The sequence below is a fragment of the Cherax quadricarinatus genome, chromosome 86 (genome assembly GCF_038502225.1).
Source record: "Cherax quadricarinatus isolate ZL_2023a chromosome 86, ASM3850222v1, whole genome shotgun sequence".
NCBI lineage: Eukaryota > Metazoa > Arthropoda > Malacostraca > Decapoda > Parastacidae > Cherax > Cherax quadricarinatus.
This window is the reverse complement of record NC_091377.1, coordinates 11,891,698-11,915,406: the sequence shown is the minus strand read 5'-3', so window position 1 is coordinate 11,915,406 and position 23,709 is coordinate 11,891,698. Positions and strand designations below refer to the sequence as shown.

Below are 23,709 nucleotides of genomic sequence, written 5' to 3'. Positions count from 1 at the left end.
GACAGCAAACCAAAGCTTTTACCAGCTGGTATAAAGCGAGTGGTGTCTCTACCTTTGAGGAGCTGGTGCAACTTATTCTGATTGATAACCTGCTGGAGTCTGTGGGACCCGAGGTTCGTGTCTTTCTGCAGGATCGTGACTTAACCACTGCATTGGAGGCAGCCAGGTGGGCTGATACCTTCGAAACGAACCGCTCCTTGTCCGAGCGGTCCCGTCTCTCTTTTCAACAGTCTGGCGTGAGCAGAGATCGACAACATTGGAGAATGAAATGCCAGCCGGAGGGAGAGCGTCTACGACATCCAACTAAGTCACCTGGTGAGCCACGCTTCTCAACATATGGTCCCCCTGCGGAGAGGCAAACTACTTATGGAGCATCTCGACAACAATATCCAGAGAGGCACCAGCCAGAACGACACCACTTGCAACGTCATCAGGGAGTAAAGGGCAAGCCTGTCGTCTGCTTCAGGTGTAATAAAGTAGGTCACATCAGTTCCAACTGCCCCCAAAAACCTCAACCCATCGGGAAAATCTCTAATATCCCTAGTAACATGTCCCCTAGAGAAGTAGAAAAAGGTATGGCCCCTTATTATTGCGAAAGTCTTATTTCCCTTCAGGAAAACTCAGAACCAACTAAAGTAAATACCTTTAGAGATACTGGAGCATATTGCTCACTTGTCAGAGAAGGAATATTACCCCTTTCAGAGAATACTTCTTTGAATTCCTCAGTTTTATTGGAAGCATATGGAGGAGCTATATATTCTGTTCCTTTGCATAAAATTTATGTACAGTGCAAATATTACACTGGGTACTTGACTGTAGGTGTCTCAAAAGGATTTCCCATGAAAAATGCCATGTTATTACTGGGTAATAACATTACTACTGTTACTTCGTGTCCTGAACCTATAATGATTAATGCTTCTCCAGTGTTGGCCATAACTCGGGCAACATCCCAAGGGTTGTCTGGGGAGAATGTTGACCTATCCTTGGACGACTCCGATCTCGGAATAGCCACGTTGTTTTATGAGACACACCGGCCGGAGTCTCGTAAATCAAGTGAACAGACCCCGATCAAGCCTTCCTATTCCCAGGTTGCAGGATTGCCAGATGTCTCTGTTTCCATGCCCGAGGGACTGTCCTTCCGGGAGGAACAACGAAAGGACCCTTCTTTAAAATTCGCTTTTCAGGCAGCCATGGGTAAATCCTCTTTGGGTCATCCAGTCAAGTATGAAGTTAAAAATGATTATTTGGTCTGCACTGAGACTGGTAAGGAGATAGAGGGCCGGCAATTATACGACAGGTTAGTGGTTCCAACCAAGTATAGACCTCAGATATTAAATATAGCTCATAATACGTCATTAGGAGGTCACTTGGGAATTACAAAAACCTTGTATAGAATCACAAAAGAATTTTATTGGCCAAAATTAAAGAAAGATGTGAAGAATCATATTAGGTGTTGCCGAGAATGTCAGCAAGTTGGAAAACCTGGACATTCCATTAAACCTGCACCTCTCCAACCCATACCTGCTGATGGAGAACCTTTTGCAGATTTAATTATAGATTGTGTAGGTCCACTACCTAAGTCAAAGTCTGGAAACCAGTATTTATTTACAATTATGGATAAAGTAACCAGATATCCTGAAGCAATCCCTATGCGTAGTATCAATACTAAAGCTATTCTCAAAGCTTTAACAAAATTCATTTCTTGTTTTGGCATTCCTAAAACTATACAAAGTGATCAAGGTACTAACTTCACTGCCAAAGCATTTAGGAAATCTCTTCAACGTTTCCTAGGCATGATCGGATTTTACAGAAGATTCTGTAAGAATTTCTCAGATATTGTAGCCCCTCTTACCTCTCTTACCAGTCATAAAGTTCCCTTTATTTGGACTTCAGATTGTAACACTGCTTTTAATAAAGCAAAAAGATTATTGTGCTCTGCACCCATTCTCCTGTCTCCAGACTTCTCCAAACCTTTTTCATTACAGGTTGATGCTTGTGAGTCTGGGGTTGGGGCGGTACTATTACAAATCGGGAACAAGGGCTGCAGCCCTACAACATAAAAATTAAATATATTGCCGGCAAAGAAAATGTGTTGGCAGACTCTTTGTCAAGAGTCTAGTTTAATATTTTATTTAGGTTAGGATGTATTTGTGGTAAACCCCTTTCAAGCTCTTTTTTTTATCCCCTGATGTGGGGGTTTTTTTTAGTGAGGGGATACGGGCTACCGTCCGCTTGTATCTTGGACCTATGTTGGTCTATCTGACTGCTGTCTCGCTCTGAGTTTAGGGTTTGGCTTTTGGTCACTAGGAAAGCTGAGCTCTATCTAAGAGTTGGATGGTGGAGAGGATAGGCGGTCCCATTATTTTGTGCCATGGCGGCACGGTTACCACTGGGAGGTGGCAGCCTAATCCTGAGCCTTCTCGGGGGTGGGGGTGTGGCATGCAAAGAGTACGTAACCTTTATTCGGCGCATGGACACACCCTCATTTACAGGCTATCTCCCCCAACCAGCGAACCAGGTTGCTAAGAGTTGGTGATGGGGCCCCATCGTTCAACTAGTGACCAGGTTCTAGCCAATAAGAAGGTGGGATTGGCAATCGCAGAGGTTATGTGGATACCGCTCTCCTGTCTGCCCTTGTCATTCCCATTCTAGAGCTGGTTGAGCACGGTCTGCTATCTTGTGGCTTCTATTTCTGCCTTGCTTACCGTGACGTGCACTATACTTATTACTGTACATAGTGTACATATTGCTGTTCTAAATTGGTGAAGGATAATATAAGTCTAAACTTTTTCTACTGTGTTTATTTGCTCCCATTACACCTGGGATAACAGGCCATTTGGAATCCTAGGTTGTAATAGGCTGACTGATGTAAATGTAGCATACGAATATGAATGTCGTCGGGCCCAGCTGCCGATGATCGGCAAGCTGAGAGTGTTGCCTCCAGTTCTTGAAGTGTAAAAGGCATGTTATACTGTTCTTCTCTGAGAGAAGAAAAGTCCAAGGGTGCTAACTCTCTGGCAGACTTTGAGGAAAGAAACGAGGGGCATAGATGGAGCCCCTGAGAAATACGGACCAGATGATTGCCAGTTTCATTGGCAACATCTAGTGGGTTTGCTATATCAACACCGGCAACCCGCAGAACAGGAGCCGGGTCAGGAGAATATTTACCACTCAGTTTTCGTACTTTTTTCCAGACTGCACTCATAGAGGAAGCAGAGGTGATGGTGGAGACAATCTTGCCAGCAAGTGCGTTTAGCGTCACGGATGACACGGCGAGCGATCGCACGCTTCTGCTTAAAATCAAGAAGTCTCTCCGTGTCTCTATTGTAAGGGTACCTGCCCCATGCAGCGCGTTTCAAACGTACTGCACGAGCACAAGCAGGAGACTACCAAGGCACGCATTTCTGAGAATGCCTGCCCGAAGTTTGGTGTATAGAATGAGAAGCTGCGGTTAAAACGGAGGACAAGAAGAGGTGTAAAAGCTCATCAATGGAGGACAAAGAAGGAACCTCACTAAAAACAGTTAGTTGTGAGTAAAGGTTCCAATTTGCCTTATCAAATTGCCAGTGTGGGATACAAAGAGGTGGTGAATATGAAGGGGAAGTAAGAATGATTGGGAAATGATTGCTGTCATGTAAATCTGGGAGAACAGACCAGGTGAAGTCTAATGCGGCGGAGGAAGAGCAGACTGAGAGATTGATGCAAGAGAGAGTGTGAGCCCGAGGATCAAAATGGGTGTGAGTACCTGTATTTAAAACATGAAGGGGGTGGGTGGCAAGAAAAGCCTCTAACTGAATGCCACGGGAATCACAGTGAGACCCCCCCCCCCAGAGGAAATGATGGGCATTAAAATCGCCAAGTAACAGAATTGGTGGTGGTAATGACGAAACAAGAAAGGCAATATCCGGAACAGATAATGCCCGAGGAGAGAGAGATATAAAGAACATAGCACATACCACCTATGCAAGTGGATACGGGCTGCTGTGTAATGCAGCGAAGTACGAACAAATAGCTGATGGTACGGAATATCAGTGCGTAGAAGAAGGGCACTTTCATTAAAGGTCCCATCAGGAAAAGGATCTGAAGAATACAATAAATTATAGCCTGAGATGGGAGAGATAACAGCAGAGTGTAATTTTGGTTCCTGTAAGCAAACACCAACAGGGAAAACTGGGAGAGTAACATCTGAAGCTCACCCCGATTACCCCTGAGGCCACGTATATTCCACTGTAAATAGGCCATGATTGGCAATGATAAAGATACTTGAAATCCGCAGGTAAGGGTTCCTACGGACTAGAGGGGTTAGAAAAGTCCACATGCGGAGGCAGCGGAAAACGTTCAAGCAGTGAAGGAACGGTGCACTGTGAAGAAAGGAGTTGCGCAGATGGAGGAGAGGAGAGGAGAGAGAAGGAACAGAGGGTGGATCAGTGTCCATTGATGGTTTGGTCTCTCCAATATATTCAGAGACTGCTTCAAGTGTTTCGGAATTCAGAGACGTCGTATGGGAGACAATGTTGGAGATGGTAGGGGGACGATGAGTCAAGATTGGAACTGTAATGGACTGTACCAAGGTAGGGTGGGGGGGAAGGCGAAAGGGTGGAGGGAACTGGAGAAGAAGCGTGGAAGGGGACAGAAGAGGCAGAAACCTGGGAGGTGGCAGAAGAGGAAGAAACTTGGGAGGGAACAGGGGAGGTAGGTATAGTACGAGGAGGAGGGTGAACCTCTACACTTGTTACAGAGCCAGTGAGAGGGGAAGAACCCAGTACAGAGACAGGGAAGGTAAAATGAGGAGGTGGAAGAAGGGAAGGAGGGGTTAAAGGACCTTTTTTTGACTTCTGAGAAGTAGAGGGACGATTGGGAGGAGGTGTCGTACGAGGTCTCATCAATACTGAGGCTGGTGAGGGAGAACACGAAGAAGCGAGAACAGACTGAGGCATTGAAGTAGGGACGTCTGAGCCTAGGACAGCAAAAGAATTAGATACAGGAGTGACTATGGGAGAGGTAACCACAGAGGAGGCTGCAGAAGATGAGACCCCAGAAGTGGGAGGACGTTTTGAAACACGGGAATGAGAAACACGAGGTAGTCTCCCTTGGAGGCGGAGATGAGAAACTGCCATGGCATAAGGGAGACCTGCTTCTTTGAGGTAACGGATTTCCCGCTCATTTAAGTAGACTTGGCTACGGCGAGAGTATGAAGGGCGAGCCTCATGACAATTAAGGCAAAAGGAGGTCGATTGCAAGACGTATTAGAATGGTCATCGGTACCACAGACTGGGCATTCGGCTATGGATCTGCAATATTTCGCTGGATGGCCAAATCGCCATCAATTTCTACTGTTGTGGTGTAGGGATCACCTTTCGAACTTGTAACCGATGTCCTGCTACATAAACTGAGGATGGGAGTTCCTGGCTGTCAAAAGTTAAACGAGCCACATTGCTAGGATATCGTCTCCGCCCGCAGGCAGGAAGAACATAAGTGTCTACCTTGAGGATTGGGAGATCTTGGAGTTCCAGCTGTTCAAGAATGTCATTGCCACATGTCTGGAAATTTTGTTGAACTATGGTATGGGGCAGAATGACAGTACCACTACAAGAATTGAGGGAATGATGTTTTTCAATAGTGACAGGAACAGTATCTATATGGGAAAGAAGAGAAAGATCATGAGCTTGGGTAGCATTCTGTACAGTGATGATGCGCGTACCGCTCTTAAGAGCATGAAAAGAAATATCTTTACCAACGTGGCGTAGGAGTGCCTTGCCAATACTGTGGTCGGAAAGATAGGCGGTAGAGGAAGTCAGTCATAAAGTGAAGAATTTAGTCCATGGTGCAGTCTGAAACTGAGCGTGGAAAGAGAGTGCAGGATGTGTCAATCTTTTCTGAGAAGAACGAGAAGGTGGAGAAGTATCATCAGCAGGTAATTGTCGTTGGCGTTTAGGCGTGGGACCAGAGTTGGTCCGATGTGGAACGGGCCGTCGATTCGAAAATTGCCGCACCATAGAGGAAGAGGCCGGAAGCATAGTCAAAAGGAGAGCGGAGGTCAGATAAATCAAAGGAGTCAGTCGAGACCTCAGTACCTGAAGCGGGTGAGGAAACAGCACCAGCAAGAGGTACAGAGGCATGAGGAGTGTCCGAAGAGTGATCCAAAGATGAGGCAGGGTCAGAATGGGGTGCGGTATCAAGAAGGGGCCCGGGGGTAGCAGGTTCATGGATTGGGTCCTCCATGGTTAGGTTACTTCTTTCTTTTTGTTTTTAAGAAAAAAAGAAAGAAAAGAAAAGAAAAATAAAAAAAGAATAAAAAAAAGGGGGGACCGGGGAGGGATAGTTCCTAGGAGGAATGAAAGGGCCAGAAATCTCCCTCCGCGCCCAAGAGGACCTCAGCACCGCAAGTAGCGTAGATGCAGCATGGAACCCGTGCCATACCCTACCCATCATGCCAGTAAACCAGCAATCCGGGATAGCAACCTCACATCTGCCGAGCTACCTTGGTGGACAAAAGAGAGGGCGGCCGGATATCCGCCACAAAGCATACCTCCTTCGGCCACCACCCCTGGAATCCGAAAGGTGGCTTCCAGAGATACGCCCATCGCCCGAAAGACACCCAAAGCCACTCTCCGGGATACTGGAGAGGGATCGGGACATCCCCAGGCGATCCAGATTCCACGGCAAACTACGCCACTGCCAAGAACCTCAACGGAATGGGATGGACCCCGGTACCCTTTCCCCTACCTAGGAACTAGTGCACCTGTGGGAAAAATCCCAAAGGCCAAAAAGAGGAAGGGCAAAAGGGAGGGGTGGGGAGGGGGAGGAGGAAAGGGAAAAGGGAGAGGATGGGATAGGGAAGGGGGGATTGGGGGGTAATTAGGTTCGGTCTGAGGAAGGAGACCAACAGGTCTAATTCTTCAGACCAAGAGCCTCTTCACCACGCCAAGGAGCTCCCCTTGAAGAGGACATTATGAAATAAATGAAGAGATTTAATGTACCATGAATGAAATGAAAACACAGCATCAAGATCATGACATTTGTAAAGCTGACAACTTTCAATCATTGTTTTTTTTTTATGTCCTTTTAATCCCCATCTTTAGACTCTTAGTTACTTTCCTTATCAGTTCCCCTTTTTCTGCACATTGTGCAGCTCAGGACCTATACATCTCTACCCTTTCTGGACTACTTTCAAGCTGTCTTGGAGCATTCAGGATCAATGGCAACGCAGCTTGTCTGGATTAGAAAATAAGTTGCTACTGGTAAAACCACAACTGAGTTCTTGAGTTGCACATGGAAAATAGTTCTCATGTGACTTCATATTGATAATACAAGATGCATAGCTATCACATGGAGAATTCCTACTTGACTTGTTTTCCTGGCAACCACGTCAACTATTTATGAAATGAGCCTGGCCTACTAAATCCTTGGCTTGTATCCTGAAGCTCACATGACCAGCTCAGTGTTCCTCAGCCCATTTGTGCAATTCACTGTCATGCCACACCTATATCCTTCCCAGGATAATCTCATGGTTAGACTCCAGGTTCTTCAAGCAATTCTAGAATACATGACACCACTAAAGAGATCATGCAAACAAACCATACCACGGGTGAGGTTCAAACCCCACGGGTGGGGTTTGAACCTCACCCGTGGTATGGTTTGTTTGCAACCATGTCATTACGATTTCATGAGTCGAGTCATGATGCTGATTTTGTTCTACATTTCCATCCCCTACAGAGGTAAAGTTTGGCACCTTTTGGCACTGCAAAAAAAGTGAGCAATCCTTAGCTATGACTCACGAAATCGTAATGACACGATTGCAAACAAACCATACCCCGGCCGGGATTGAACCCGCGGTCAGAGAGTCTCAAAACTCCAGCCCGTCGTGTTAGCCACTAGACCAGCTAGCCACAATAAGATTCGTCCAACTAGGTATATTTCTACACCATAGGAAGGTTAGCACAGGCACCACTGTGACCACAAATGCAAGTTTTTACAGACGAATCTCCAGCTAGCGTGGCCGTGACGAACTCTAGCTCAAGTCCCTTCACTGCCGTCAACATGTGGCTAATGCGACGGGCTGGAGTTTTGAGACTCTCTGATTGCGGGTTCAATCCCAGCCGGGGTATGGTTTATCCTTAGCTATGACCATGACAAGGTTTCCTTGTTCTGATGCTCAGCACACCATGGTTCGGTTAAAAGTAGTGCTTAAGGTTACACCTGGCTCACTTTCTTCTTTATGGCTAAATGAAGTGAGCAGAGCTTTTGGCAAGGTACTCTTGATCTTGACTTGCAAGTTGCTCCCATTGGCTTGCACTCCCAGCAGGTCTCATCCTCCAGTCACCACTTAAGCTCATGAAGAACCTTTTGTGCAGGTATTCTTTAACTACTTTAAGCACAAAAATGTTTCTAAATAATTTTAGATGCCACTTTTGCTGGTTAGGTGGCACTTCTTTTTCCTTGCCTTCAAGCAAGATATTATATACTCTGGGTTTTGGAGATCACTTAGTTTTCATGAATACTAAATTCTACCTTGCTTCACTAGTTCCTAACCCAATAACTCACTATACATGCATAAAATGGACATATACAAAAAATGATACATTTAGTAGAGAAACCAAGAAAAACTCTTAATTTGAACTTTATCAATATTGTGTGAATGTACCACATGCACAAAACAGAAAAAAACAAACAAAATAATGAAAAAATATATAATTCAAATACAAAATGAAAGACATAATATTTACTGGTCAACAGCATAAACAAACCCATATGAAGACAATAAAAAGGGCCATTAAAATGAGTTGGTGAACAGCAACCATCTTATAAGGTACTACCCCTCTGCCATGTGTGTGCAAAATGGAAACCTGTTAAATGTTATGTAATCTGGCAAAATTCCTTGTCATTTTCTTTCTGAGACACGAACACGTAAGATGACAAGTAAATCTTAGAAATTTCTCTCGACATTCGGTATACACTTACCTATACTTTCTCTTGTATTTCTTAAAAGCTTTTTTTTTTAACAAGTCGGCCGCCTCCCACCGAGGCAGGGTGACCCAAAAAGAAAGAAGATACCCAAAAAGAAAATACTTTCATCATCATTCAACACTTTCACCTCATTCATACATAATCACTATCTTTGGAGAGGCACCCAGATACAACAGTTTAGAAGCATATATAAAGATATACAACATATCCCTCCAAACTGCCAATATCCCAAACCCCTTCTTTAAAGTGCAGGCATTGTACTTCCCATTTCCAGTACTCAAGTCCGGCTATATAAAAATCACTGGTTTCCCTGAATCCTTTCACTAAATATTAAGCTTTTATCCCTGTAATATTTGCTATCTAGCTGCAGAGTCAAACCACCCTAAACCTTACATCCAAAAATTTGAAAGTCAATTTGCATATTGTATAAATTAACTCAAAACATTAATAAGATCACAAAACTGTTCATTCTCTTCATGAAGTGCATGAATGTTACTCAATTATTAGGTTATAGCCTCCTGTGTAAAATTGTGAGGAAAAATAGCATTAAATAAATGTAGTAACTACGCACAATATAACAAATAGCTGAAGAAACAGCTTTCAACAACAAATTTAAATTTAAAACCAAGTAATCATCACCGTAACTTACTGCGTTTTGCACTCTGTGATCGGCTGGGTATGTTGCCAGTGCGAAGCATGTGCTGAAGCCTCTCCACTTCCTCCATTGACCGAGCATTGGCTATGGCTTGACGAATGGCAGCTTGATCCTCTGCCGTCATTTGGCCTTTTAATACAAAGACAACAAATTTAGGTACCCAAGTTAAAAAATTATATAAAAGAGGCACCTAACAAATGAAACAAGTTATACAATACTTATATAGGTAGTAGGTTGGTAGACAGCAACCGCCCAGGGAGGTACTACCGTCCTGCCAAGTGAGTGTAAAACGAAAGCCTGTAATTGTTTTACATGATGGTAGGATTGCTGGTGTCCTTTTTTCTGTCTCATGAACATGCAAGATTTCAGGTACGTCTTGCTACTTCTACTTACACTTAGGTCACACTACACATACATGTACAAGCACATATATGCACACCCCTCTGGGTTTTCTTCTATTTTCTTTCTAGTTCTTATTCTTGTTTATTTCCTCTTATCTCCATGGGGAAGTGGAACAGAATTCTTCCTCCGTAAGCCATGCGTGTTGTAAGAGGCGACTAAAATGCCGGGAGCAAGGGGCTAGTAACCTCTTCTCCTGTATATATTACTAAATGTAAAAGGAGAAACTTTCGTTTTTCCTTTTGGGCCACCCCGCCTCGGTGGGATACGGCTGGTGTGTTGAAAGAAAGATACAATACTTACACTTACAAATGAGGCAATTAGGAACCCATTACAGTACATAACCACTGAGCAGAATATGTATAAAACATAAACTTCATTTACACTATTGTCTTCTCATTACCTCAGTTTTTAAACTGATAACCCAAGAACACAACTTCATCATTATAATAATGATATATGATGCTGATACAATGAGGAATTGGACTCTTGTACTCAAAACATCCTTACATTTCTACAAATGTATAATTATGAATCTTTTACTTTGACCAGCAATAAAAACAAGATATTTTATACCATGCTCTGAAGGTTAGAACTTTCATACTTTGAAACTACTTAAACTAGAAAATAAAATTTCTAACCTAAAGTAGGTCGTGCATCAAGGATACTACCACCACCAGGCAAAAACGTTCTGGCTTTCTTTGCTTCCTTTTGAATCTCTTTACCCAATTTACTCTTGAAAAGTTTTTTTGCCATTTCTCTCTCCCTCAATCGCACCCGGCGGAAGTCAACCACGCGAACCTGAGAGAACACAATAACATTTAATTATTTACTCACAGGCATGGGGAAAAATTAATAGACATGAGAATGTTTACTCAGCCTGGTAACAGACTGGGCCACAGGGGCACTTGAACCCCAAAACCCTATCCAGGTATACTCTACAACTAATAAAAGATTTTTTATCAATACTTCATCTACATGCACTGTGATGTTTTCCAATTTTCTTTTGCCTACCTGTATGTATGCTAGCTAAGGTATATATCCTGCTAATTCATTATCAGTTTCTCACCTAGAGAATGTGTGTAAGGCAATAACACCTGTAAAATTTGTCAGTGAAACCAACAAACATTTTCTAAATTAAGGCTGAGTGTAACCTTGTTGAGTACTAAGCAACACATGAAGTAAAGATTTTTTTTTTTTTTTTTTTTTTGGGGGGGGGGGGGATAAAATATTTAACATATGCAGGAGTGGTGAACAAACAGTGTTCTTATAAAATATACAGAACAACAGATGGAGAACAAATATTTGAACTTTTTGAGTAAAAATTATTAAACAAATGCAGGAAGGTAGGGTGTAAATATTTTAAAATGTTCTTATAGAATATGTAACAACAGTGGTGAACAAATATTTAAAATATTTTTACAGAATAATTAAAACATAAAAAGTACATCAACTGGCCTGCATAGCGATCACTTCTACACCGTAAGCGATCATCACTACAGCAACATCTACAGCCATACAGATGTTCAAAAACACTTGCAACTGCAACTTGTTGTCAGTCAGTCAATAGTTAAGAGGCAGAACCAAGTGTTGGAACTCAACCCTCTCAAACTCAAATAGACAATTACACCTGCTACAATTTTCTTACACCTACTCACTGCTACAATTTTCTTACATCTACTCACTGCTACAATTTTCTTACACCTACTCACTGCTACAATTTTCTTACATCTACTCACTGCTACAATTTTCTTACACCTACCCACTGCTACAAATTTCTTACACCAACTCACTGCTACAATTTTCTTACATCTACTCACTGCTACAATTTTCTTACACCTACCCACTGCTACAAATTTCTTACACCAACTCACTGCTACAATTTTCTTACATCTACTCACTGCTACAATTTTCTTACACCTACCCACTGCTACAAATTTCTTACACCAACTCACTGCTACAATTTTCTTACATCTACTCACTGCTACAATTTTCTTACACCTACCCACTGCTACAAATTTCTTACACCAACTCACTGCTACAATTTTCTTACATCTACTCACTGCTACAATTTTCTTACACCTACCCACTGCTACAAATTTCTTACACCAACTCACTGCTACAATTTTCTTACATCTACTCACTGCTACAATTTTCTTACACCGACCCACTGCTACAAATTTCTTACACCAACTCACTGCTACAATTTTCTTACATCTACTCACTGCTACAATTTTCTTACACCTACCCACTGCTACAAATTTCTTACACCAACTCACTGCTACAATTTTCTTACATCTACTCACTGCTACAATTTTCTTACACCTACCCACTGCTACAAATTTCTTACACCAACTCACTGCTACAAATTTCTTACACCAACTCACTGCTACAATTTTCTTACATCTACTCACTGCTACAATTTTCTTACACCTACCCACTGCTACAAATTTCTTACACCAACTCACTGCTACAATTTTCTTACATCTACTCACTGCTACAATTTTCTTACACCTACCCACTGCTACAAATTTCTTACACCAACTCACTGCTACAATTTTCTTACATCTACTCACTGCTACAATTTTCTTACACCTACCCACTGCTACAAATTTCTTACACCAACTCACTGCTACAATTTTCTTACATCTACTCACTGCTACAATTTTCTTACACCTACCCACTGCTACAAATTTCTTACACCAACTCACTGCTACAATTTTCTTACATCTACTCACTGCTACAATTTTCTTACACCTACCCACTGCTACAAATTTCTTACACCAACTCACTGCTACAATTTTTCTTATACCTCTGCATTACAACAATTTAATATCCTTGATTCAGCATTTAATTTCTAATGAGGATTATTACTTTGAATACAATAAGGATATGGTTATATGCAAAAATATCTGACAAATGTAACTAGCATCTAAAAGGTTAATAATAGTAATGCAAGACATCGAAGATCCCTAAGCAACGCTAAAATGCACGTTTCCCCCAAAAAACTCTTATTAAAGTTGTGCTGTTGATTGGTCAACCTGTGGAAGTTTGTTGATGACATAAAGACGATAGTGGTCACGAGTGGTGACGGGGTTGCCCAGCAGGGAAACGAATTCCAGCCTCTTGAGCCCTGCCATGTTGTCCAGGTCTGCTAACTCCTGTACTAGGTTATTAGTCAGGTACAAGCACTGGAGATTTGGCACTGTCTCTGCTAGTGATTCTGAAATTCGACTAAAATAAAAAATAAAATTAATACTGTACTTGTATAAGTAAATCACTTATAACCCATGCCAAGAAATACCTGAGATCCGTCAAGATATTATATTATAATTTTTTTTATTAAAACATCAGCCACTTCCCAAGAGGCAGGGTGACCCGAAAAAGAAGAAATACTTTCATCATCATTCACTCCAAGATATGTGAGAAAATATATATAATATACCAATATGAAAATTAAGTTAACAACTTATGTGAGCAGACTTATAGTGATAAAAAAAAAATGTTCTCAATATACTTGTCACATACAATTTGAATTTGTTTACTTACATTTATCATAAAGAAAAATACTATTAAATTTTTATTTTTAGTGGTGTAACCTAATTTGCATGGACCAGTCACCAAGATTTTCACTGGAGTGACAGTAGCAAGCAACAGTGTTGGCAAAATAACAGCGACAATTTTAATTTTACAATAGAAACAAGGTTTGATCTGGTAAGTCAGTTTTAGCAATACTGCAATATTGTATGCCAACCACATTGTCAAAACTTCACTGATCACCTAAAACAAACTATTTAAGAAGAGACACAATGAACAGCTTGTGATAAATACTAACATATGCATGTGGCATGATGCTATGCAAAAATGCTATGCACGTAAAGGGCCCGAAGATCTGGAATTCATTGCCAGAACACACTAAAGGACCACTTAAGGCCCTACTTAAAAATCACCTCATCACCCAAAATTAACCAGACAAACACTTTACTTAATACCTACCCGTAACTCAAAAGCTACTCAAAAAACTTCTAAATAATTTAAGACTGCTCAACTATTTGATAATTTACTTCAAACTTAAAATTATTTCAAATTCATTATTGTATATTGCTGATGATTGTTTAACCATTTACTCATTACCTCAAACTTATAAGTGTTTCACTCTCATTGTTTTAAAATGTACTAAATTGTAATACATGTACTGCATATTGTAAATTGTTTTAAATTGTTCTAAATGGTAATACTGTACTTTTTATAAGCTATATCAAAACTGTAAATATTCTGTATCAAATTAGACTTATTAAAGCCATATAGCATTACCTAATAGAATACTCAATTCTCTTGTACTCATTGTAACTCATCTAATGACCATATGAACTGTTATTGCCTTATTAATCTTAAGTAAATTTTAAGTTTGCCCGAAATGCTACGCATGCAAAGGGGCTTCTGGCATGTACACCTAACTATTATATTCCTTCGTACAACCATGTATCACGTCAAAATAAAATTATTATTATTATTATTATTATTATTATTATTATTATTATTATTATTATTGTTATTATTATTATTAGAAAGTTAAACATTGAAGACATCAAAAGTTAACAGATGTAAGATCAGCAATTCACTAGTTTCTTGCTGTTGTTGGCACAGGTGCAATCTTCCATGTACAAAATAAATACTTTTCAAAGGAACTTTATTGCATTTTTTATTACCTTCTCAATATAGCATGACACATTTTGATTTTAGTACATTCTACTTCTCTAAAGTTTTGTATTTTTTATGTATTTCCAACAGAAAAACTGGCTGAACAAAGACAGAGGATCTCAAAAAGCTGGACAGTTTCCTTCTACAAGTGCCAGATAAGGTAGGTTATGCTCCTGCAATACATACAACTTGGTTGACCAGGTAGTCAGCAGGGAAACCTGGTAACCTTATGCCAGGCTACAGGGGTACAAGAGCCCTTGAAACTGGTCACTGGTAAATTATTTTTGTTTATGAAAGAATTAGTCTCAATCCAGTATACACAATTTTCTCACCCCCACCCCCTTCCAGCCCCACATCACAAGACTAATCTGTAATACATCTGTGACAGGTTCCAAGGATTCTTCTACTCTCACAGCCTAGCTCCCACATTGGTTGCTTCATCAACCAGGCTGTTTCTGCTAGTAGCCTAGAGGCCCACACAATCATCACAACTAGGGATGGGACAATACTAATTTTTTTTTTTTGCCTACACCAACAACAATACAGCCTCTCCTCACTTAACAACGGAGTTCCATTCCAAAGACCACGTGAGGAGCATACTATAATGGTAGTGGGTTTGTGTCAACCATCTTTGATATTGTTTTAATGTCACCTTTGCACCATTTATAACACTTTTAGCACATTTTTAAATGTTTATACAGTAGTGTACTGTATATTGTAATAAACAGAATAGAGGAAATCAGCTCTTAATATACATTATTTAGGTATGCATACTGGTCAGAGAGCCTGTCATAAGTCTGAGTCATCGGTAAACGAGTACACTGCTAATTGAGGAGAGGCTGTATACAGTACACTACTGTAGAGACATTTTAAAATATACTAGAAATGTTATAAATGGTGCAAAGGTGGCATTAAAAAAATATCTAAAGATGGTTGACACAAATTCACTACCAGTTTAGCACAATCCTCACTTAACAACCAATTCACTTACTGACTTACTCTTAGGAACGGAACTCCATCGTTAACCCTTTGACTGTTTCGGCCGTATATACATGTCTTATGAGTCAGTGTTTCAGACGTATATATACTCAATAATTCTAGCAGCTTCAAATCAAGCAGGAGAAAGCTGGTAGGCCCACATGTGAGAAAATGGGCCTGTGTGGTAAATGTGCACTGTATAAAAAAATCCCGCAGCACACAGTGCATAATGAGAAAAAAAACTCCGACCATGTTTTTTTATTAAAACGCCAAATTTGAGGTGTATTTCTGTATTGTATTTATGGTTGTATTCTTGTTTTCTTGGTCTCAATTGATAGAATGGAAAACATGTTACAGAAATATAGATGATTTTGATTAGTTTCACGATGAAAACGACCTTGAAATTGAGCTCAAAGTAGCAGAAATGTTTGATTTTTACCAATGTTCAAGAGTAAGCAAATCACACCACACGTCCAATACACGTCAACTGGGGAGTCTAATATTCTTTCACTAGTGCACTGATATTATTTATACCATTTTTACAATAATGCAGTATTCTGCATAACAGTAAATCTTCTATTTTTTGTGAATAAAAAATCAAAATAGAAACCAAGGGTAATATAAGAGGGGCCTGAAGACATGACTAATGAACAGAGGATATGTTATTTTAGTGCCAAGAATGTCTGCATTGTTTATTCTAGATCCTATTTTGAAATTTGTGTGAAATTGGCGAAACTGCCAATTTCTGACCACTTTAATGGGTAGTTGAAATTGGTAAATGGGCAGTTTCTTGTACTCAATTGATAGAAAAAAAATGGAGTTCTAAAGAAATAGCTATGAGTTTGGTTGACTGGAACAATGGAATTGGCCGAAAATAGGGCTCAAAGTGGGCGAAATCGCCGATGAGTATATATCGCCGAGATCGCTAACTTCGCGGGAGCGTAATTCCATGAGTTTTCGATCAAATTTTGTACTTTTGGTGTCATTAGCATTGAGAAAAGATTCTCTATCATTTCATTAGAAAAAAATAATTTTTTTTTCCAAAAATTTTGCAACATAGAATGAGTTTCAGAAAAGGGCTTGTGACAGTCAAAGGGTTAAGTGAGGAGAGCTGTACCAGCATCTATGACATTTATTTCTATTAACTGTTACTACAGGGAAACACCTGACAATATGTTGTAGTGATTCCAAGGTATATACATTTCAAATTATTGAAAATACTATTATTATTTTATTATCACACTGGCCGATTCCCACCAAGGCAGGGTGGCCTGAAAAAGAAAAACTTTCACCATCATTCACTCCATCACTGTCTTGCCAGAAGGGTGCTTTACACTACAGTTTTTAAACTGCAACTTTAACACCCCTCCTTCAGAGTGCAGGCACTATACTTCCCATCTCCAGGACTCAAGTCCGGCCTGCCGGTTTCCCTGAATCCCTTCATAAATGTTACTTTGCTCACACTCCAACAGCACGTCAAGTATTAAAAACCATTTGTCTCCATTCACTCCTATCAAACACGCTCATGCATGCCTGCTGGAAGTCCAAGCCCCTCGCACACAAAACCTCCTTTACCCCCTCCCTCCAACCTTTCCTAGGCCGACCCCTACCCCGCCTTCCTTCCACTACAGACTGATACACTCTTGAAGTCATTCTGTTTCGCTCCATTCTCTCTACATGTCCGAACCACCTCAACAACCCTTCCTCAGCCCTCTGGACAACAGTTTTGGTAATCCCGCACCTCCTCCTAACTTCCAAACTACGAATTCTCTGCATTATATTCACACCACACATTGCCCTCAGACATGACATCTCCACTGCCTCCAGCCTTCTCCTCGCTGCAACATTCATCACCCATGCTTCACACCCATATAAGAGTGTTGGTAAAACTATACTCTCATACACTCCCCTCTTTGCCTCCAAGGACAAAGTTCTTTGTCTCCACAGACTCCTAAGTGCACCACTCACTCTTTTTCCCTCATCAATTCTATGATTCACCTCATCTTTCATAGACCCATCCGCTGACACGTCCACTCCCAAATATCTGAATACGTTCACCTCCTCCATACTCTCTCCCTCCAATCTGATATTCAATCTTTCATCACCTAATCTTTTTGTTATCCTCATAACCTTACTCTTTCCTGTATTCACCTTTAATTTTCTTCTTTTGCACACCCTACCAAATTCATCCACCAATCTCTGCAACTTCTCTTCAGAATCTCCCAAGAGCACAGTGTCATCAGCAAAGAGCAGCTGTGACAACTCCCACTTTGTGTGTGATTCTTTATCTTTTAACTCCACGCCTCTTGCCAAGACCCTCGCATTTACTTCTCTTACAACCCCATCTATAAATATATTAAACAACCACGGTGACATCACACATCCTTGTCTAAGGCCTACTTTTACTGGGAAAAAATTTCCCTCTTTCCTACATACTCTAACTTGAGCCTCACTATCCTTGTAAAAACTCTTCACTGCTTTCAGTAACCTACCTCCTACACCATACACTTGCAACATCTGCCACATTGCCCCCCTATCCACCCTGTCATACGCCTTTTCCAAATCCATAAATGCCACAAAGACCTCTTTAGCCTTATCTAAATACTGTTCACTTATATGTTTCACTGTAAACACCTGGTCCACACACCCCCTACCTTTCCTAAAGCCTCCTTGTTCATCTGCTATCCTATTCTCCGTCTTACTCTTAATTCTTTCAATTATAACTCTACCATACACTTTACCAGGTACACTCAACAGACTTATCCCCCTATAATTTTTGCACTCTCTTTTATCCCCTTTGCCTTTATACAAAGGAACTATGCATGCTCTCTGCCAATCCCTAGGTACCTTACCCTCTTCCATACATTTATTAAATAATTGCACCAACCACTCCAAAACTATATCCCCACCTGCTTTTAACATTTCTATCTTTATCCCATCAATCCCGGCTGCCTTACCCCCTTTCATTTTACCTACTGCCTCACGAACTTCCCCCACACTCACAACTGGCTCTTCCTCACTCCTACAAGATGTTATTCCTCCTTGTCCTATACACGAAATCACAGCTTCCCTATCTTCATCAACATTTAACAATTCCTCAAAATATTCCCTCCATCTTCCCAATACCTCTAACTCTCCATTTAATAACTCTCCTCTCCTATTTTTAACTGACAAATCCATTTGTTCTCTAGGCTTTCTTAACTTGTTAATCTCACTCCAAAACTTTTTCTTATTTTCAACAAAATTTGTTGATAACATCTCACCCACTCTCTCATTTGCTCTCTTTTTACATTGCTTCACCACTCTCTTAACCTCTCTCTTTTTCTCCATATACTCTTCCCTCCTTGCATCACTTCTACTTTGTAAAAACTTCTCATATGCTAACTTTTTCTCCCTTACTACTCTCTTTACATCATCATTCCACCAATCGCTCCTCTTCCCTCCTGCACCCACTTTCCTGTAACCACAAACTTCTGCTGAACACTCTAACACTACATTTTTAATCCTACCCCATACCTCTTCGACCCCATTGCCTATGCTCTCATTTGCCCATCTATCCTCCAATAGCTGTTTATATCTTACCCTAACTGCCTCCTCTTTTAGTTTATAAACCTTCACCTCTCTCTTCCCTGATGCTTCTATTCTCCTTGTATCCCATCTACCTTTTACTCTCAGTGTAGCTACAACTAGAAAGTGATCCGATATATCTGTGGCCCCTCTATAAACATGTACATCCTGAAGTCTACTCAGCAGTCTTTTATCTACCAATACATAATCCAACAAACTACTGTCATTTCGCCCTACATCATATCTTGTATACTTATTTATCCTCTTTTTCTTAAAATATGTATTACCTATAACTAAACCCCTTTCTATACAAAGTTCAATCAAAGGGCTACCATTATCATTTACACCTGGCACCCCAAACTTACCTACCACACCCTCTCTAAAAGTTTCTCCTACTTTAGCATTCAGGTCCCCTACCACAATTACTCTCTCACTTGGTTCAAAGGCTCCTATACATTCACTTAACATCTCCCAAAATCTCTCTCTCTCCTCTGCATTCCTCTCTTCTCCAGGTGCATACACGCTTATTATGACCCACTTCTCGCATCCAACCTTTACTTTAATCCACATAATTCTTGAATTTACACATTCATATTCTCTTTTCTCCTTCCATAACTGATCATTTAACATTACTGCTACCCCTTCCTTTGCTCTAACTCTCTCAGATACTCCAGATTTAATCCCATTTATTTCCCCCCACTGAAACTCTCCTACCCCCTTCAGCTTTGTTTCGCTTAGAGCCAGGACATCCAACTTCTTTTCATTCATAACATCAGCAATCATCTGTTTCTTGTCATCCGCACTACATCCACGCATGTATAAACAATCGTGAACAAGGAAAACATACAGCATTTGCAAAAAGACAGCTAATAAGTCATCAAGAGCTTACCTATGTAATGAGCACAAGAGCCTTAAATTCTACTTACTACATTCCATGAATTACAGATGGTGCCTAATTAGAATGAGTTCCAAACATTACTGGAAAGTAAATACAAGAGAAATACAGTACAGTCTCTCCTCACTTAACGACGAAGTTCCATTCCTAAGACCATGTCGGTAAATGAATTCGTCACAAAGTGAGGAGCATACTATAATGGTAGTGGGTTTGTGTCAACCATCTTTGATATTGTTTTAATATCACCTTTGCACCATTTATTACATTTCTGGTATACATGTACGTATTTTTAAATGTTTATACAGCAGTGTACCGTATATTGTAATAAACAGAAAAGAGGAAATCAGTTCTAATATACATCATTTAGGTATGCATATTGGTCAGAGAGCCTGTCGTAAGTCAGAGTCATCGGTATGTCACTAAGTGAGGAGAGGCTGTACATACTGTACTTACACAATTCTGTTGTTATTTAAAAGCAAGGTTTTAAGCCTCTTTAGAAGTGGAAATCCATCAAGCTTCCGGATATCATTATCACTAAAGTCGATGGTATCAAACTGGTCTAGAGTTGCACCAAGATTTTCAATAACAGGAATTTTATAACCTGAAAAATAGATAAGAGTGTTAAAAAAGAAAATAAAAATACAGTACTTGAACAATACTTGGAAATCTTTACTGAGGAAACATTTAGCAGCCAGTAGCTTCTTCAGTCCAATACAGAGGAGAAGAACATTGGAAGATGAGGAGAAGGCAGTAATCAGTCCCTCAGCCTGGAGTTGGTTGATGGACTGAACACATCGACTCCAGGCTGAGGGGCTGATTACCTCATTCTCCTCATCATCTTCCACTGTTCTTCTCTGTATTGGACTGAGGAAGCCACTGATTGGCAAAACATTACCTCAATAAAGATTGCCATTCTTCAACTTACCAGTTTTCTGAACCATTTATATCATAAAAATACATTAGCTATATATATTGAGCAAGCTGAAAGACTATCCAGTTGTAAATCGCATAAATTCAAAGTACTGTATAAAAGGTAATCCGTTTCTCCAAATAACCTCTACTATTGGAATTATAATATACAATATATATACATATCTACATTTCCCTTCAGTAACATTTTCTCCCACAAAAAAACTGTCAAGCCATGCAGAACTGTGGTCTTGAAACATAGTAATAACATGGCACTGATGCTTACATTAGAACATAAGAAGGAAGGAATACTGCAGTAGGCCTGCTAGTCCATGCTAGATAGGTCCAATTCACACCCACTTAAGGAGCACTGCAGCAGGCCTACTGGTCCAAGCTACAGGTCCAAGTCACACTCACTTAAGGAAGAAGCACTGCAACAGGTCTATTAGCCCATGCTAGGCAGGTTCAACTCACACCCACTCATGTACTTGTCTAACCTAATTTTAAAGCTACAAAAGGTTTTAGCTTCAATGATGTTACTGAATATCAAAATGGTATACAATACCGACAAGTCGGTAAGTAAGACACACAGGCAACATTTAGGCATCTTTATTCCGAATTGTTTTGCCTACACAGTAGGCTTCTTCAGTTGAGCACAGAAAGTAGGCAGCAGCAGTAGAGATGTGAAGACGATGTAATCAGTCCATCACCCTGAGAGATCACATCCCTCTTGTCAGTATTGTAAACCATTTTGTTATTCAATGTTAGATACTACAACACAATGGCATCTTGGTACAGAAGAAGAAAACACCTTGGACAACTTTTTCAAGAGAGAATGGTTGGATCTGAGAGGGATGTGATCTGTCAGTCATTACATTCTTTCTTCTACTATTCTACACCTCTCCTGCCAGCAGTATGTAAGTCTCTACACTGTTGCTTGTAGATAAATGGTTCAGAGAACCGACACATTGATAAATTAGACACATGTGCAACTTTTGGGTATCTTTATTGAGGAAATGTTTCGCCACACAGTGGCTTCATCAGTCCATACAAAGGAGAAACTTGAAGAACAGGAGAATGAGGTAATCAGTCCCTCAACCTTGAGTCGATGTGGTCAGTCCATCAAGATTGATGGACTGACCACATCGACTAAGGTTGAGGGACTGACAACCTCAAATCTACATCTTCAAGGGTGATGGACTGATTACATCATCTTCACACCTCTACTGCTCCAGCCTACTTTCTGTACTCAACTAAGAACCCTACTGTATAGGTGAAACGTTTCAGAATAAAGATGCCTAACTGCTGCCTATGTATCTTACTTACCAATGACGTTACTTGGGAGTTTGTTCCACTCATCCGTAACTTTATTACCAAACCACTGCTTTCCTATATGCTCTCTAACTCTAAAATTTTCCAACTTGAATCCATTGCTGCTATAAAACCAGATCTAACCCCAATGGAAATAAGACACTTTGACATTTTTTGGTTATCCTGGGTAATCTACACATGTGCTATTATGTATGATAATTTGTGTAACTATTTATGTGTACTAATACCTGAATAAACTTTCTCAACCTATCTTACCCCACTTAGTTTACTATTCTAATTAGTAATATTAGTATGTAAAAGAATTAAGAAACTTTCGCAACATTTAAGGATATTTATCGTGGAAACGTTTCGCCAACAAGCGTCTTCCTCGGTCGAGTACAGGCAAGAATAGTGGAAGATGAGTAGTAGATTGAAGTAATCAGTCCCTCAGCCTTAAGTCAATGTACTCACCTAGTTGAGGTTGCAGGGGTTGAGTCCAAGCTCATGGCCCCTGTGACCATAATGGAAACAAGTAAATTACTTTTTTGGGGGTTATCCTTGATAATTTACACTATGTATGATAACTGTAATTATGTGTACCTGACCCTAAATGAACTTACTTATTTTCTCTGAGGGACTGACTACCTTAAACTACTACTCATCCACTATTCTTCTCTGTACTGGACTGAGGAAGCCACATGTTGGATAAACATTTCTTTTATACACTTGTCGACATAAAGTACTAATAAGTAGCTTGTAGCAAAAATTTAAATATAAAAATTCCATTACCTCTGAGAATCAGTTCTCTATCCCGTAAAGGATTAATATGTTGTGCAGACTGAAGGATAAGTTCAGGCGTAAGTTTCACCATCTTCTCTAACTTACTAACACCAACACTTGCTGCAAAATTGTCTTTTTTTAGACAATTTTGTTAAATTTATTCTGGTAGCGGCAGCAGCAGCAGCAGCAGGAGTCCAACAAGATAAGTGAAGTTTGTTTACATCACCAGAGTCAACCAGTGTGATGGTTCTTTTCAAATTCAAATTCAAAGTTTATATTCTATAAGGATTACAATGCTGAGTTTACAGAATTTGGTTATTGTGTGGTTTACATGTAGTAAAATAATAATTACAGAGTGTACCATTAGAACACCTAGCATGGCTAGATAAGATAAGATTTCGTTCGGATTTTTAACCCCGGAGGGTTAGCCACCCAGGATAACCCAAGAAAGTCAGTGCGTCATCGAGGACTGTCTAACTTATTTCCATTGGGGTCCTTAATGTTGTCCCCCAGGATGCGACCCACACCAGTCGACTAACACCCAGGT

At 40.4% G+C, this 23,709-nt stretch overlaps 1 protein-coding gene across 1 annotated transcript in view; it reads right to left on the bottom strand.

Moving 5' to 3' along the window:
- U2A (small nuclear ribonucleoprotein polypeptide A'-like U2A) overlaps window positions 1–23,387 on the bottom strand; it is a 30,914-nt gene extending 7,527 nt beyond the window's left edge. Inside the window, exons 1-5 of the mRNA XM_053797568.2 lie at window positions 23,172–23,387; window positions 20,616–20,763; window positions 13,063–13,255; window positions 10,663–10,822; window positions 9,617–9,751 (exon numbers count right to left, since the gene is read on the bottom strand). Coding sequence (XP_053653543.1) covers window positions 9,617–9,751; window positions 10,663–10,822; window positions 13,063–13,255; window positions 20,616–20,763; window positions 23,172–23,253 — 718 coding nt within the window. The 5' untranslated portion in view covers window positions 23,254–23,387. The remainder of the gene's footprint in view (window positions 1–9,616; window positions 9,752–10,662; window positions 10,823–13,062; window positions 13,256–20,615; window positions 20,764–23,171) is intronic.
- Between the last annotated feature and the right edge of the window lie 322 nt (window positions 23,388–23,709).